Source organism: Phycodurus eques, chromosome 12 (assembly GCF_024500275.1).
Source record: "Phycodurus eques isolate BA_2022a chromosome 12, UOR_Pequ_1.1, whole genome shotgun sequence".
Taxonomy (NCBI): Eukaryota; Metazoa; Chordata; class Actinopteri; order Syngnathiformes; family Syngnathidae; genus Phycodurus; species Phycodurus eques.
This window is the reverse complement of record NC_084536.1, coordinates 21,770,268-21,785,904: the sequence shown is the minus strand read 5'-3', so window position 1 is coordinate 21,785,904 and position 15,637 is coordinate 21,770,268. Positions and strand designations below refer to the sequence as shown.

General features: G+C 41.1%; 1 protein-coding gene across 7 annotated transcripts in view; it reads right to left on the bottom strand.

Annotated features, from left to right (window-relative positions):
• Positions 1-15,637, bottom strand: part of LOC133410903 (ATP-binding cassette sub-family C member 4-like) — a 58,248-nt gene that overhangs the window by 29,005 nt on the left and 13,606 nt on the right. For all 7 annotated transcript variants that reach the window (XR_009769592.1, XR_009769594.1, XR_009769593.1 and 4 more), the window contains exons 10-20: positions 14,901-14,990; positions 14,636-14,827; positions 14,438-14,532; positions 14,284-14,370; positions 14,113-14,209; positions 12,844-13,047; positions 11,371-11,499; positions 11,245-11,282; positions 10,906-11,000; positions 10,327-10,473; positions 1,371-1,450 (exon numbers count right to left, since the gene is read on the bottom strand). Coding sequence is in view for 4 of the 7 variants with exons in the window: in XM_061692529.1 (XP_061548513.1) it covers positions 1,371-1,450; positions 10,327-10,473; positions 10,906-11,000; positions 11,245-11,282; positions 11,371-11,499; positions 12,844-13,047; positions 14,113-14,209; positions 14,284-14,370; positions 14,438-14,532; positions 14,636-14,827; positions 14,901-14,990 (1,254 nt within the window). In the remaining 3 variants the exon portion in view is untranslated. The remainder of the gene's footprint in view (positions 1-1,370; positions 1,451-10,326; positions 10,474-10,905; positions 11,001-11,244; positions 11,283-11,370; positions 11,500-12,843; positions 13,048-14,112; positions 14,210-14,283; positions 14,371-14,437; positions 14,533-14,635; positions 14,828-14,900; positions 14,991-15,637) is intronic.

Here is a 15,637-nt window from a genome sequence, read left to right as displayed (position 1 = left end):
GCCACGCCTGCTCCTCTACCTCCAATTGTGCAGCGAACATTCCCTTCTTTGTGGAGCGAGGTGCATGAGCTGGCACATCTCCGCAGACTTTCGTGGGAGATAGTGGCGGTAACTTAACCTGGTTCTGCATCGGGGTGGCCCTTGGCTACCGGGCCTAAGATGAGCGGCGTATTAGGCCAATTGTGTCGAAGGAGGCAAGTGCTACTCTGAAAATGGTCTAACTAAGGCTATAATCTGTTAAAAAAAAAAATATCTTTCCACATTTAATACCGCTGCATCTGCTAGATTTGGTGGCCCACTTTCCCCAATGCAAGCAGACTGTACCAAGGAAAATTCCACAAGAATTTCCTCAATCTGCTCATTTACAGTATCTGGATCTGCACCTAATTTAAATGGACTCTTCCTTGATACATGCATCACCTTTCATTGTTTTTGCGTAATAAAATTTGTATGGCACCCTTCTGGAACAGATTATTTCCATGATTTCCTACGGGCACCACAGTGAGTAGTGGTCAGCGCATCTGTTCTTCCCCCGCTTGCATGGGTTTTCTCCTACTGCAGGTACTTCCTTCCATTTTGCTGAAACGTGCATGTTCGGTTCACTGAAGACTCTAAATTGTCAAAAGCTGTGAATGTGAGTGTGAACGGTTGTTTGTCTGTATGTGCCCTGCGATTGGCTGGTGACCATTTCAGGGTGTAACTCAACTCTTGCCCCAGTCAGCTAGGATAGAGAATATGAAAACAATCACTGTAGAAAATGGATGGATGATTAAATTTGGGAAAGTGTGTTATTAAAATCCTAACAAATTGAAGGTCATCCAGTGTCTTCAACCTTTGAGGTTACACTGTCCTCCACAAGTGATCTAAACCACAATTATATAAAAATATGTTCTTAAAAAATATCTGTTTGTGCCAAGATAGCCTGAACTGTCCTTCCTTCCCCTGTGGCCATATTTGCAGCTCCACCCCTGCAAACACATAACACGTCCTCACTTCCTCTCAACACCCCGTCCTTGTCATCCCCTCCCCGCTGTTCCCCTCCATATCAGAGCCATCATCCTTTGTCCATTATTTCCTCTGTGCCACCTTTTTTTTCCCAATCACTTGCTTAGGCTGCGTACACATTCTGTGAAGAGGCCGCCTGTGTTGTGTCACACTATGGGAGCCACGCCTCCTCTCCCCCACCCACCCCCCCAGCCTATGAGGCACTTTTATTAAATCTGCGAAGGCGCTGGGCCGCGCTGGCAGGTAATCCCACAGTAATTGTTTCCAGATTAGGGGACGCGCACCACAAAGCAGGTTTAGCCATGCATGAAATGGCCTCCCCGCGCTGCAGCACCAGCAAGCTAACCTGCCGAGGTGAGACTCACCTGGGTGAAGTCCACAAACGTCCATGGCAGCAGAGAGTCCAGGTAGCCGATGTCTTTGGAAAACCTGTTGAGAATTCTTCCTGTGGAACCACGTCACACAATAGAACACGTAAAAAACAGATGTTTTACATAATTGAAGGCATTTGCACAATGGCTCATGTACACCTACACATTATAATAGGATCCAATACAAACAATTGCACCTGCCTACGACAATAAGACAATAATGCTCTATTTTATACAGATATATTAACAGAGGTGTTGTAACACACAACATTTACTGTTGCATTTAATTAACTCTTGATAAATTCTACTTGTCACAATAGTTTTAGGGAAACACACTCTACTTTTTTACTTTTAGTTGAGTATTTATTTATTAGCTACATTTTGATCTCATTGCTTGCGTGATCTACAGTATTTCTTTCGGTTCGGTGTGCTGACTCCCATTTAACATCAGTTTGAATGTGATTGGGTAAAGCTGAACATATGCCACTTAAGAGGGTGTGCACACTTGTGCAACCAAATTCTAAGATCCTTTTTCAATTTACAGGGAATTTAATGGTATGATTACGTTTTGAAATGCTTCATCTTGGGTTTCATTTTGTTCATATTACAAACACCTGATATTTGAACAAGGGTGTGTAGACTTTTTATATTCACTCTCAAGCTTTTTGTAATCTCTGCCTGGTGAGCCTATTGTGCTGTTTAACAAGTCTAAACAAAATATTAGACTTTTTCTTGGGGCTGAATTTGCATTCAGTTGTTATTTTATAAATATTGTATTTATCATTTATTAGTGTTTTTCTTGGGCAATATATACATTTGCACTTTCATGTTTGATTTTGTTTGACATTCATGCTCTGCTTACAAAATAAATCAGAAGTTATGCACCAGTTGCTCAGTACTTTTGTTTTTTTTTGTTTTGTTGTGTTTTTTTCCAGTCTTTACTTACTTTTAGTGAAGTACCGGTAGTTATTTTTAGGACTACATTTTAGTTTTGAGTCATATTATTCTGAAGCTGGGGTCACCGACATGTTCCCCCCTGGCACCAGGTAGCCCCCAAAGACCACATGAGTGGCACGCAGACAGGGTCTAGAAATAGTTCACTTTACGAGCTACGTCTAATTTCTTTTGTGTTAAAAATCCTAAAAAAAAAAATCCAAAAATTATTTTTAAAAATTAATTAATTGTGCCACTTACCATTGAGCTACTTTTTTTTTGTATCTGTATTCTTTTTTAAATCTTACTTGCATTGGTGTAAATTTGGAAATAACAATATTGTAAAAGAAGAAGAAAAAAATCTTATAGTTTAAAGGTCAGTACTGTAGAGCATGACACAAACAATAGTATTTATGGTCACAAGCTAGCAGGCGCAACGACAATGAGAGGATTTACCCCCAAATAATTTGAGCAATAATAATATTTCGAGATTCGAACCCTTGGGAGGCAGACGCGCTACCCGCTACTTCATCATGCTGCCAAGTATAAGTCTGTATTCATACAGTATGTATATATATTTAATTGTATCCCTCTCAATTCTTCACATTGGCTAGGGGATATGGCATAATTCTACTGTCTAATAGTGATTAACTTGAGACACTAACTAAATAACTCTGCATGTATACTTTGTTTTATGGTCAGTGAGGTAATAATACAGTAATCTGACAGCATTGGTAGTGTAATTCAGGGTTTATGTTCTAAAGTCATATTTGAAAGGCCAAATATCAATGTAGCTGTAACCATTATAATTAACACTCTGTAGTGTTTTGTCGACCACAGACAAATGTATCACAATTGAATATAAACATTGGGAGATCAGAAAAAAAGTGGTAATCTACTTTAAAACAATGACCCATTATTTATTTTCCATTTCATAAAAAATCTCTCGGCTGAATGCGTGCGGGAGGCTTTTGTCTGGAAACAAAAGCTGCTGGCGGAGGGGGAAACACAAACTGCCTGCCAGCCTCGTTCTTGTTGTGATTGGCAGGTTTTTGACGTTAATTGAGCTGCCTCCAATCTGCTCAGGTGTTCATTATTTCAAATGGCACTTTTGCATTCTTCTTTTTCCTTTATGTTGGCACAGAGCGCATGAGGTTATCCTCCAGTGGCGTTCACACACTGTTTACTGCGGGGTCACTGAAACTGACAATCCCCACTCCACTCTGCCTTAAGGCTTTCTTTATCTCACCATGATGAAGGTTCTGTGGCAGATAAAGAAAAAAAACAGAGCGGTGCCACCTAGATCACCGCTGCCTTCACTCGTCACTGAACAATAGAAGTGGGACAAAATATTGATATCGCCATATCTCGCATTTTCGCTCACGGCTTAGTATCAATACAGTAAGTCAGATATCAATACTGCCTAAGGCAGTGATTCCCAACCAATGTGCCGTCGCACATTCGTGTGCCATGAGAGATCATCAAATGTGCCGCAGGAAACTTGGTCAATTATTTACTACAAATAATGTATTTTTATTCATCTATCTATGGCAGCGATATATCGTGACAGGCAGAACAATTAAATGCGCTTCCACTAGATGGCAGAAGGCACATAATTAACTGGTCTATCCACGTTTTGTTAAATGTTTGTGTGTGTGTGTGGTGTGCCATGAGATTTTTTGCCCTGACTCAATAAAGGTCAGGTAACACTGGTCTAGTTTTGGGCATAATGCTCAACATCACAATATATCGCATGGGAATTTGCAGGACAAAATAGAATTTGGAACATCTCCAGATTGCATTATCTTTCATGGTACAGTATCGACGACGCCAAACTCTTACTGACACTGTCGAAGGGAGGGAGGGACGTATATCGATATCACGATCTGTCACCTTGCTATCTCAGGGTACAACATTGATAACCTAAGATAGTGATACTGTCTCAGGGTGGGATGAAATATCGACGTCATGACCACAAAGTTGATATGCGATACCAAGAATTTAAGTTGCAAACTTGGTCAGGGAACAGATTGAATTCGTAAATTAAGGCACCACTGTATTTAAATTCTGACGCTTAAACTGTTTGTTTTGTGTTTTTCTAAATTTGTGTACTTTAATTCAGGAAAAATCAACTTTTTATTGGCCTGGAAAGCATTTTAAAATGTTTTTATATCTATTTCATTTCAATCCTGTGCTTTATGTTGTTCAATTTCAGAGATACATGATGTAAAATGTGATCATATGCAAAAAAAAAAAAAATTATCAAGAGTTACCCAGCAAATCCCACCCTTACTAAGCAAGCAAATGTGTTTTGAGGCGACTACATGAATACAAGATTGAAGAAGGTGGAGAGAGGGAGGAGAACGTGCGAGTGTGTGGCCTGCTGCTGGAACCATGGCACCACTGACCTAAAAGTTGCCTCCCAGTCACTGCTATGGAGGTGGGCCCTGTAATCACCTCTCTCCACGGCTGTAAGCGGCTTACAGCTTTATCCAAAATACCGCTCGCGCCTAAAAACATGCATGCGGACCAGGCCGGGCTCCCGCGTAACATCCATTGCATAAACCCCGCCAAAGCATTATTCCTCGCAACCAGCCAGCAATGCTCCAAATCAGCGCTGATTCAAAGTCAAGTGGCGTAAGCATGTTGTACACTCGGAGGCAGACTAATCGTATTCAGTGTGAGTGCCCCTTTAGCATACAGACATCCTGAGGGAAGGGTTCAAATAAATGAGTAGAGCTGCTGCTGCCGCTGCTGCTATGCTAGCAACCAATCTCCTCGCTTTAGCCTGGAAAAACAGCTTGTCAACGCGTGTTTGTGCAGGATCCAGTAATATTTTATGTAATGTTACTGTCTAAGCCACAGATGACCCAAATTCGTGCAAGCCTTGAACAAACAATGCCACTGAGAAAGGGATATGTTTCTGAAGGTTACATCATGCGACGCTCCGAGGCTCCTAAAGCAGCAGACATCAGTCAGGTATCAGCTGTTTGACATGACAAGCGGCTCGGTTAACAGAGAGGGAATGAGGTATAGACCCTCCACTATAGAGCGGATGCATTACAGTGCCGCAGTTACACAAATAGAAATGACTGTGAGGTGAGATCAGGACGGGACAATGGCTTCAATCATTGGGTGCTTGTCAACAATATCAACTATTGTGCTAAGATGGCTATCAGTGTTGCAGCGATATACAGTAGTAGCAAACAATTTCTCATGCTTTTAAGACACCAGGGGTGATTTGTACCACTTTTCTAGGCTCAGGAAAAATCAAGCCCTCACAACTCAGGTGGAGATATCAGGTGAGCGGGCCCATTTAAAGAAGTGGAACAGTGGGGTCCAGCTCGAGCGAGGCGTGTGGCAAATCGCTGTTCCCTGTAAACATCGTGATAAGGGACCAACTCCGCGTGTGGGCACCAGTGCACTTAAGAGGGGCCTTTTCAGACAGGCAAGTGCAATAATGTCAGAATACTAAGGAGTGGGGTGAGGGGGGGCTGCCAAGGCTGGAGGTGGCACAGCTCACCTGCACTTTCCATGAAGGGCCCAGGGGGCCTGGGGCAGCCTCCCACCGCCGGCACCTTGCTGCCAATACTAATACATTCTAAATCCATTCTCTTCGCTCTCACCGCCAGGCTTGTGCAATCTCCCTGCCTTCCCTTTCATGCAATTAAATAGTGCAAGTGCCGAGCGAGGGGGAGCTCTATCAGCCACGCTGCACACACGCGCGCGCCGCTCCATCTCCACATTCAATTTACACACTTCGATATCATCATCCTGCTGTCTGCAATCCTTCCTCCACTTTGCCTCTTGCATCCTGGACCGGAAACACAGACGTTTTGAGAAGGAAAATAAAACATTCGCTCTGTAGACACAATTAGAATCTCACATGGGGACCTAATGTTATGACCTTAATGTTCAGCACAGAGATGGACCACTGTGTTGATGTGAAAGGTAGACAAGGGGCATGGTTATGTGTGAGTTTGTGCGTGTTGACTGAAACTCCACTCCTTGACTGCGCTGATGAGCCGCGGCTCTGGCCTGCAGTCTCTGAGGGGATTAAGTCACTCAATGACACTAAATTACAGGGATCAACATCAGCTCAGCACATCCACCACTGTCTGTACTGCTCCAACTGGATCACATTTGAATGAATGGCTGTATTTACAGTATACCCTATGCTAAACTCCATATATTGAGTTACAATATATGACTATAAATCAAATAATGAATCGGTCATAATCTGTTCCAAGATCCTAGTCGAACGTCGATGTGTTTAGATTTCCATACAAAATCCGTTCCAGCGTCTCACTGTTACCGTCATGAAACCTTTATAACTATTGTTGTCAGGCCTACCACACATCAGTGCAACGCGGCTGCGCGGTTCTGTAACTAGTTTTCATGAGTGCCCGACTGTTGGTGACTAGTTTTGCTGCCAACAGACTATCAAATATCCACTCTGTCCTGAATTTCGTAACGGTTTCCTCGCTTTGTATTATTATGATGCAGCGCAGTCCGCTTCTTCCTAGACAACTGCACCATGTTATCGATTGTTATGTGTGCAAGGGTCTAGCGCCAGGTGTGCGGCAGTAATTTGTTCACGTCACGATTGTCCAGTTCAGTCCGGTTTGTCTGTGTCGTTGGGTGCGTGGCGGGCCTAAAATTTTTAACTATCATACAAAATGTGCCACAACCACTGACGAATGAGCGGTCTCAACTTTAATGACCGACGATGCACACATCCATTTCATCCTGTACTGAGATATGCTATATTTTTAGGGCTACCTTTTTGGTCGAATTCCGAATCGTATGACCTCATTTCATTTGATTAGGTTTCACTTGAACCATATTTGGCTCCAAGCAGGGATCTAGAGCACTGTAATAAACACACAGAATGTAATCGTAAATAGGATATAATTAATATAGGATATCCCTCATACTGTAGTTGATTAGCGCATTTACGGCTGATAGCTTCACCTCCAAAAAATGATAAATTAATCTGAGGTAAAGGTGAAAAGAACACCTTTGTCCCATTTTACTGTTAGAAATACACCATTGTGTTTTACACCGCAATAATGATGCGGTGGCATGCCTGCCATGTTTCTCAAGTAGTACATTGGAACAGTAGCTGATATTATTCTGTGATATTGATGCAGACAAAATAGTGCTTAACTCTTTCTTTCATTCAAACTAATATCACATTGAATACTTATCTTGTCAGGTAAAGTTATTGTAAAATATAAAGGTTGTAATCATCAATTTGGGAGTCAACGATAGCCGCGCAGCACCGAAGATAACACTGACACAATTTGTAACTGAATGGCTCAGAAGCGTTGAATTGCTGATACAGAAGATGTACAAAGCCTGTCCATCAATTCAAAAGTCGGTGCTGCTATATTGCATTGTTACACGGCACATTCATACAGCGACAAGTAAGACCTTTGTGCAGTGACGCCTGAAAGGTTAACCTTTACCTCTGTGGCCGACTCTTCATTGCACACCCTGTTCCGCAGTGGCAGTATCACTTACTCATGTACACTGTTGTCAAATCCCTAACAAGTTCTCATCCAAAAGATATATCACAGATGCTGCTTTTACAAAAAAATTCCACAGACCTCCACCACGGTCGAACTGCGAACTAAAGCTAATTGTATTCATTTGTACGTACATAGAGCGTGTTTGCGGGCCACTTCCTGGTTCAAGGAGGAAGATGTAAGACGACCGGGCCATTTTATATTCATAATGAGGCAGCTGAGGTTATACAGCCATCCATTTTTTATAGCACTTGACCTCATTAGGGTCGCTGATCAGCTGGCGTTTATCCCCTCTGACTTTGGGCGAGAGTCGGAGTACACAGAAACAACCATTTACAACGACAGTTTATAGTCCTCAATGAGCATATTTTTTTAATGTGAGAGGAAACCTGAGTACTGAGATGAAACCCACACAAGCACGGGGAGAACACAAAAACTAACTAAAGTGTGTGTGGGGGGGGTAATCGTGCATTAGTCTGTAAGATTCTTAATTATCAAGCTACTTTCTGGTACATGGAGAATGGCATAAGACATTTGGAATGGACATACAGGCCTCTACCATTCACTTTCTGGGGTGGGGGAATGGTGCACTGTGACAAATAGCAAAAAGTGAATTCCTCTGAAAAAAGTGAAACAAATCATCTGTCAGTTTGTGAGTGTAGGCTCTTTTTTAGTTCATGGAGATTGACAATTCTGGAAAACAGTTCCATTATGACAAGTTTTTGTTCTCATATCTATCTATCTATCTATAGTCAGCAGAGTGCTTTCTGGTTTATGAAGAATGATGAAAAAAGATGTTTGGGATGGATAGAACTGTAACTTTTTATTGTCTGGGGCAGAGGAGTGCTTCCATCATGATTCAAAAATGTATTCCTCTATCTGTATTTCCTATCTGAATATTCACCAAAATTGAATGGGTTGTTGTTAGGAACATGTGCCTCCGCTCCACTAAGTTTCACTGAAATTTTGTGTAATACTACTCACTGACCAACCAACAATAGCCACCAAAACAATATCTTTCGGATTTGAGCTTTGTTTGATTAAAGAACTACCTAAATAAAATTATAAAACTTTAAGCAATTATCTTTCTGAACTAAGTATTCTTTTTGTACATTATATATATTGTATTGGTATTTGTTGCTACTTCTATGCTTACGTGAAATTGTACAGGTTTTCCCAATATGTTGAGGCTGGTGTGAATGCTGATGAAGCCGCAGCGGCAAAGCATCGACGGCAAAGACGCGCTACGCGGGATTTATCAAGGTTTATGTTCCATTATGCATAAGTGTAAATATGACAAATCAATTAATAATGACTATCTTAATCTGTGAAGCATTAGCCTGAAAATCCAGTGTAGTGTTGTTTGCCCTCCTGCAGGCCAAGCTGTAATAATAAATGGACCGGTCACACAATAGTCGCTGATAGCGCCAATCAGATAACAGTGTGTGCTAAGCCTCTCCTGTGCGGCGATATAACACAGCTTATTACATTATTCAAAGTGTTTGTGCATAGATTAAGTCACACCCAGATAGTCCGACACGCCGCACGGGAGCAGCAGCAAACACACTGGTGACGATTAGATGGCCAGTTGTGTTTGCTATAGGAACACACGCAGCTTTGTAAAAGGCAAGCTTCGCTGCTACGCCCGCCTCGAACACCCTGAAATCATATTTAAGCAGTTCATCGTGACTCATTACGCAGATACAAGTTTCCCTCCTGTTGCACATTCCCACCCGGGCCAACAGTGTGGTACACGCATTGCCACTATGAGGAGATTAGACTGAGTAATTGTCTGCTGACAGGTGAACAATGCCCAGGAAAAATTAAAGCCATCACTTAGCCAGCTGACTTAAGCTATGAAAGGATGGGATGTTATAGGTTATACAATGAATAACTACACAGTGATTGACATTTTTGCAAATTAATTTCTTTTTTTACAGTGGACTTGTGCTTAAAAAGGTCACGTGCATCCCAAAGATGGGGAGTCTGATATAACTTTCATTTACTTTTTAAAAACAAGTATCATTTTCTGACACTACTAATTTTAAAACAGAAGCAACAATTTTCATATTTTGAATATATATTATTAAACCGTGCAAATACAGATGCATTTATTTTTCCATCAGTCACTTCATTGCCCATGATTTAACATTTAGTTAAGATAAATGTTTTAATGTTTATGAATAATATTTTTGATACATGTGTTAAAAATATGCCTAAACCTAATGTCGCATTAAAGGTGTTTAGTCTGGCTTGGCCTCTTGGTTGCATCGCATCTAATCTACTTTGTATTTGGAGTGTAATTTAGACCTCAAACTGTAAATGGAAAAAAGAAAATCTTTGAAAATGAACAAATTTATTTTTTCAATATTTACAAGATAATATTTATTATATATACTGTTTATTATAGTTCAACTCTTTATATATTTGGGTGAAATATTGCTTGTATTTTAAATAAAACGTATACATGGAGGTAAATCCCTTACCAATTGGATTGATTTGGAAAAAGTGCACCGGGGTCCGCAGGAGGGCGTCAAACATGCGGTTGTGTAGGCTCTGGGCTGAGCTCACCAGGACGTTGAAGAAGACCAGGCTGCGAACGAAGCCAAACACTACGGATGCACCTGTTAAACCTGAAGCACAGGGGAAAGAAATAAAAATATAAACCTGTCAGTACACTGATGCCATCCTTGTGCTTCCTTCAAGGACAGCTATCTTTTAAAGGTTAATCAGTATTCTGTGCACAGACAGAAAACAGATGTCATCTTGCACTTAAAGTGTTTCTTTCACTTTTTCTTTTGTTCCAAGTGCCTTTGTATGATTTTATGTATACAAAGAGTGAAGATGTTCAGAGTCACAGGGAGACAATCAGAGTAATCCGAGAGTAGACAAATACGTGAAAGTCGCCGCTATCTCTCAATACAGCTGAGGCCCGTGTACCCACACTTGGCCTTGAAGGCCTTGGGTTACTGCCAAAATACTGCCTAAGCCTTTTCTGAATGGATGCCGTATGCTATAATACACACACACATATTTTTTAAAGGTGAACAATTGGCAAGGTTGACCTGCGTAGACACTTAAGTACAGGTCAAGGTCCAGCTGTGCAGGGAGGCTGCCATTGAGGGGCTGAGTTCGGTTGACGAGCTGCTGCTCGGAAGTCCTGCCGAAGAAAAGAAAAACACACGAGGATACATAAGCGTGAAGAACAGAAGCGGCACAAACAATACATTTTCCACTATAGAAAAGCATAAGGTCGCCTTCAACAAGTGACATAAAAAGCCATGGTAAACATTTGATCCCTTAAGACATCCGTCTACACCTTAACACCAAACTACCTGTAAACGGGGCTCTCGTTTCCATTTTAGTTTTCTTTTCTACAAGCAATTGTGAGGGAAGAATCTTACCAATGAGCAAGCCACCAGTCTTGCAGCACAAATGCCACCTTTAAAAAATATATATAAAAATCAACTCATCATTTTTAATTCAACAACTAATGCACGAGTCCATTTTGCAAATAAGAACATATTCACCTGTGCAAGAGCGTTGAGGAGAATGAGGAGGAAGAGAAGCAGGAAGTTAGCGCCCGCTCTGAAATATTTCCCATACATTTGCAGGCCGATGTGTCCCTGCGTGCGCCTTTCCTCCGTGGGCTGCGCTGCCTGCACATACACACCGATGCCTGTGTCATTCACCCGGCATCATTGAATAGCGTGCTGCAAGGGAAAGGTAAGTCTGTTCTGCCCTCTAGAGGCTATATGGAAACACAGCACACATTTTCCGTCGTGTAGTACACTTGCACAATCTACATCAAAATCCAAAGCAAGTGCTAAATAAAAACAATTTGCCTTCACAATAATTCAAATACTCTATTGACCCTGTCAGATGGGTATAAAATACCTTCACCGAGGAGGTTACGTTTTCATTAGTGGTTTGGGTTGCTTGGTTGTATTACGCAAAGGCCACAAAAAAAAAAAAAAAAAAAAAAAAAGACAAAATACCCCGTGTGGATCCAGAAAGTTGTTAACACGCGATGTTGCATGACCCCTTAGTTTTATTTATCTGAGAATAATGTGTGAATCTTATCAACCCAGTTTAGGCATATGAACATCAGGATCATATTGAAATATTTTGAGAATAATGTTGTAATGTTACAGGGAAAATGCATAGTTTTACAAGAATAAAGTAAAATATGAGAGACTTATTTTTTATTAGTAAAGTCAAAATACCCTGTGAAAAACTGCATAATTTTACAGGTGTTGAGGGAACAGAATTTTTTTGTTTTCTAGAATAATGTGTTTCTAACAAAAGTAAATTTGTAATAATGTGAGACAATTGTTGCAATTTTAAATATTAGGAGAGTAAAATTGTAAAATTATGGAAAAGATGCACAGGTTTAAGTCATAATAATAGGGAAAAACAATTTTACATGGACAAAAGAAAAATAAATCACAATTATCTGACAATAGAAGTTGTAGTATTAAAAGAAAAAGTAACTTTTCCAAGAATAATGACAGCATTTTAAAAGACTAAAGTTGGAATAGTCCAAGTAGAATGTAATTTTGAGCATCTTGTCAGCATTTGTAACAAATATCATGCTAATATACATTAACTGATTAATACATGTGCCAGATGTCTTGTTCAAAATTATAATTTGATGAATTCTCAAAATTCTACTTTTAGCTTCTCTAACTCTCCGCAAATGTCATCACTTGACTGAACATTTTGACAAAATGTTTATTATTGTGGCTGTGGTTTGGAATGGTGTCAACCTTGATTACGTCACACCGAGAGCTGTTTTACTAACTTTGGCTAAATGAGCAAAAAAAAAAAAACTAATTTAAAAGATGCAGTCCAGTAAACTACACCCACAGTAATAAACCAATAGTTTTTTTTAAATTAATACCCCTCTGTAACATGTCTTATTAAATTGACTGTCAAAAACTTATTTGAACTGTCTGTTAAAATAAATAACAATAGCACCCTGACAATCCAGTTGTACTTACGAGTGTGAGTGTCTCCTCCATCAGCGAGTAGCAGGAGGCGGACAGGGACGTCATGGATGAAATAGAATTGTTAGAGAGACTCGAGGGGCAGTACGAGGTTGTGCTCGGTCTTTCCTCCTGGCTGTCCTCCATCTTGAGGAGTGAGGAGAAGTCAAGTCCTGAGCTCTGCAACTCACTGTAGCTCCCATTGGCCACCATTTGCCCCTAACAACATGGAAAACACATGTATCGTTTATTTACTGTGTTTATTTACATTTTAGTTTTGAACTGGGAAGCCAATTTGCGTCACGGAATGGATTGTGTCTCACTTTAGAGGTTACAAATCTTTCCATTGTAAAACTGCTGAATATGGGCACAATATGGGTGAACTAATGGTTAGCGGTTAGTATGTCTGCTTCACAGTCAACAGGTTCCATGTTTGAATCTCTGCTTGAGCTCTCCTGTGCGGCATTTCCATGCACTCCGGCCTCCTCGCACATCTTACCAAAAACATGTATTGTAGGTTAATTGAAGACTCATAATTGTCCATAAGTGTGAATGTGAGTGTGAATGGTTGTTTATCTATATGTGCCCTGCGATTGGCCAGCAACCAGTCCACAGTGGATCCTGCCTCTTGCCCATAGTCATCAGCGATAGGCTCCAGCTCACCCGGGACCCCAATGAGGACAAGCAACAAAGAAAATGGTTGAATGGAACTCTGACTGTAACACGTTTGTCATGTTCTGTGTTTTTTGCCTACTGGTGACGTCATTTCTTTCGTTAATTGGCGGGCGGAGCATCTGAGCCACACCTATTGGCAATTAGCTCGGCTCGTACTTAGGTATGGCTCCAATGGAAGGGAGGTGCTGGAGTATTGTGTTGTCCCCACACCTGTGGGGAAGAATATCTGAGTTCGGCCTCACTTTGTTTCTGCAGGATTCTGTCTCATCGGCCCTTGTGTTTCCATTGGTCTTCATTTTCGGAAGTAATTACAATTTGTTTTAGTCATTCAGTACGTCTGTGATTTTCAGTTTCACGTGTTGGTAGATTCTGTTTTCGCTTCATGCATACCTTCCTTCCACTGTGGCTCCGTCCACTTTTAGTTTTTTGCGTTGGCCCTTTTTTGTCATTAGTTTTCATTTATCATTACTTTTGATCGTTGGGTCTCACGATCTTGTGCTCTTTCTGTTTAAATGAAGTCTGAGTTCATTTTTACAATTGTTTTTGTCTGCTTTGAGGTCAATAATTCTTCCGTTAGCCGACCATAACGACGTTAAAATGCTCACTCACCTCCTTTAAGACTACAATTTGATGTGCGGCCTTCAGATACTGCAGCTGGTGAGTGACGAGAACACATGGCTTGTTCTTCAGAAGGCCACAAATACACCTGTGGGAAAGAATATCAGAGTTTGAAAATAATAGAAACCAGCTTTTGAGTGTGACGCAGCGCAGTTCTTTTACTCCTCAAAGATGTGCTTGCCGACTTCAGCATCCACAGCACTGAGAGGATCATCCAGCAAGTAGATGTCTGCATCCTGGTACACTGCTCTGAAAAACAAACTCAGTCAGAGGACAAGTCGAAAGAAAGTGGGTGTTTCTTTGTGATTGTGCACACCTGGCCAAGCTGACTCTCGCCTTCTGTCCTCCACTCAAGTTGGCCCCTCTGTCTCCGACGGATACTAAGTCGCCACCTGGCAGAAGCTCCATGTCCTGGACAGGGTCCAAACGCAGCCCTTACCCAGTCATTCCAAGCCGGACTTACTAGAATCTACAGTTCCAAAGAAGCGTGACATAGAACTGGACTAATTCTCACTCTCTTGAGGGCGCAGGCTCTCAGCACTCTGTCATACTTCAAGCGGTTGAGCTCTTTGCCGAAAAGAATGTTGCTTCGGATGGTGCCAGGCAAAATCCAGGGCTGCTGGGAAGCGTAGGTCAGATGCCCTCGAACCTTGACAACGCCGCTTTCTGGGCTTAGCTCTCCCAAGATGGCGCTGAGGAGCGAAGACTGACATACGACGCATCAAATAATCATCACGTGATAAGCGCCATATTAAAGTTAGTAACAATGGCAACTATACCTTCCCTGAGGCAACAGGGCCGATCACAGCAAGCAGCTGATCAGGCCTCACTGTTAATGACACATTCTGTAAGGTTGGGGCCTCTTGCATCTGTCAAGGAAGCATACAGGACCTTCAAAACAATAATTCAATACCGTTCAGGTTTCCCTGCTGTATTAGCAGGCATTTATTTACCCAACTGCATGTGGTAATATTTACTATATTACAGTTACTGATACTGGGGAATGCCAAGAGCTGTCTTAGTAGTTAATTCCTTGTAAGGAAGAGGAGGCGATGCAGTATACAAGGTCTTACAACATGGCAGCTGCTGTCACACTTATACCAAACATTGAGCCACCTCGTGAGATCACAAACATTTGTTAAATAAGAACAGTATGTGCATAATAAGATTGGAAAATGAGCAACATGCTAGGTAAAGCCTTTATTAGGGGGAGCCTTTTTACAAAAGCCTCTGTATAATATTACATTATATTGATTTTATTAGTTTTAAAATTCATATTTCATCAATTTCCAATATAAAGCATGTACTGTACCTCCATTTTGTAAGTTTTCTTTCTTTTTACTCGAAACAAATTTGTTAATATGTTTACAAAATGAAACTCATTAGGGCCCCTGTCACTCACTGGAAGGTAGATCTTTAAATTAATTTTTTGGGACACAACTCCATTGTGTTTGTACTTCATGGAATAAGTCTTTCTATCCAAATCCTTGCTAACTTTCGTTCTCCCCTTCCAGCA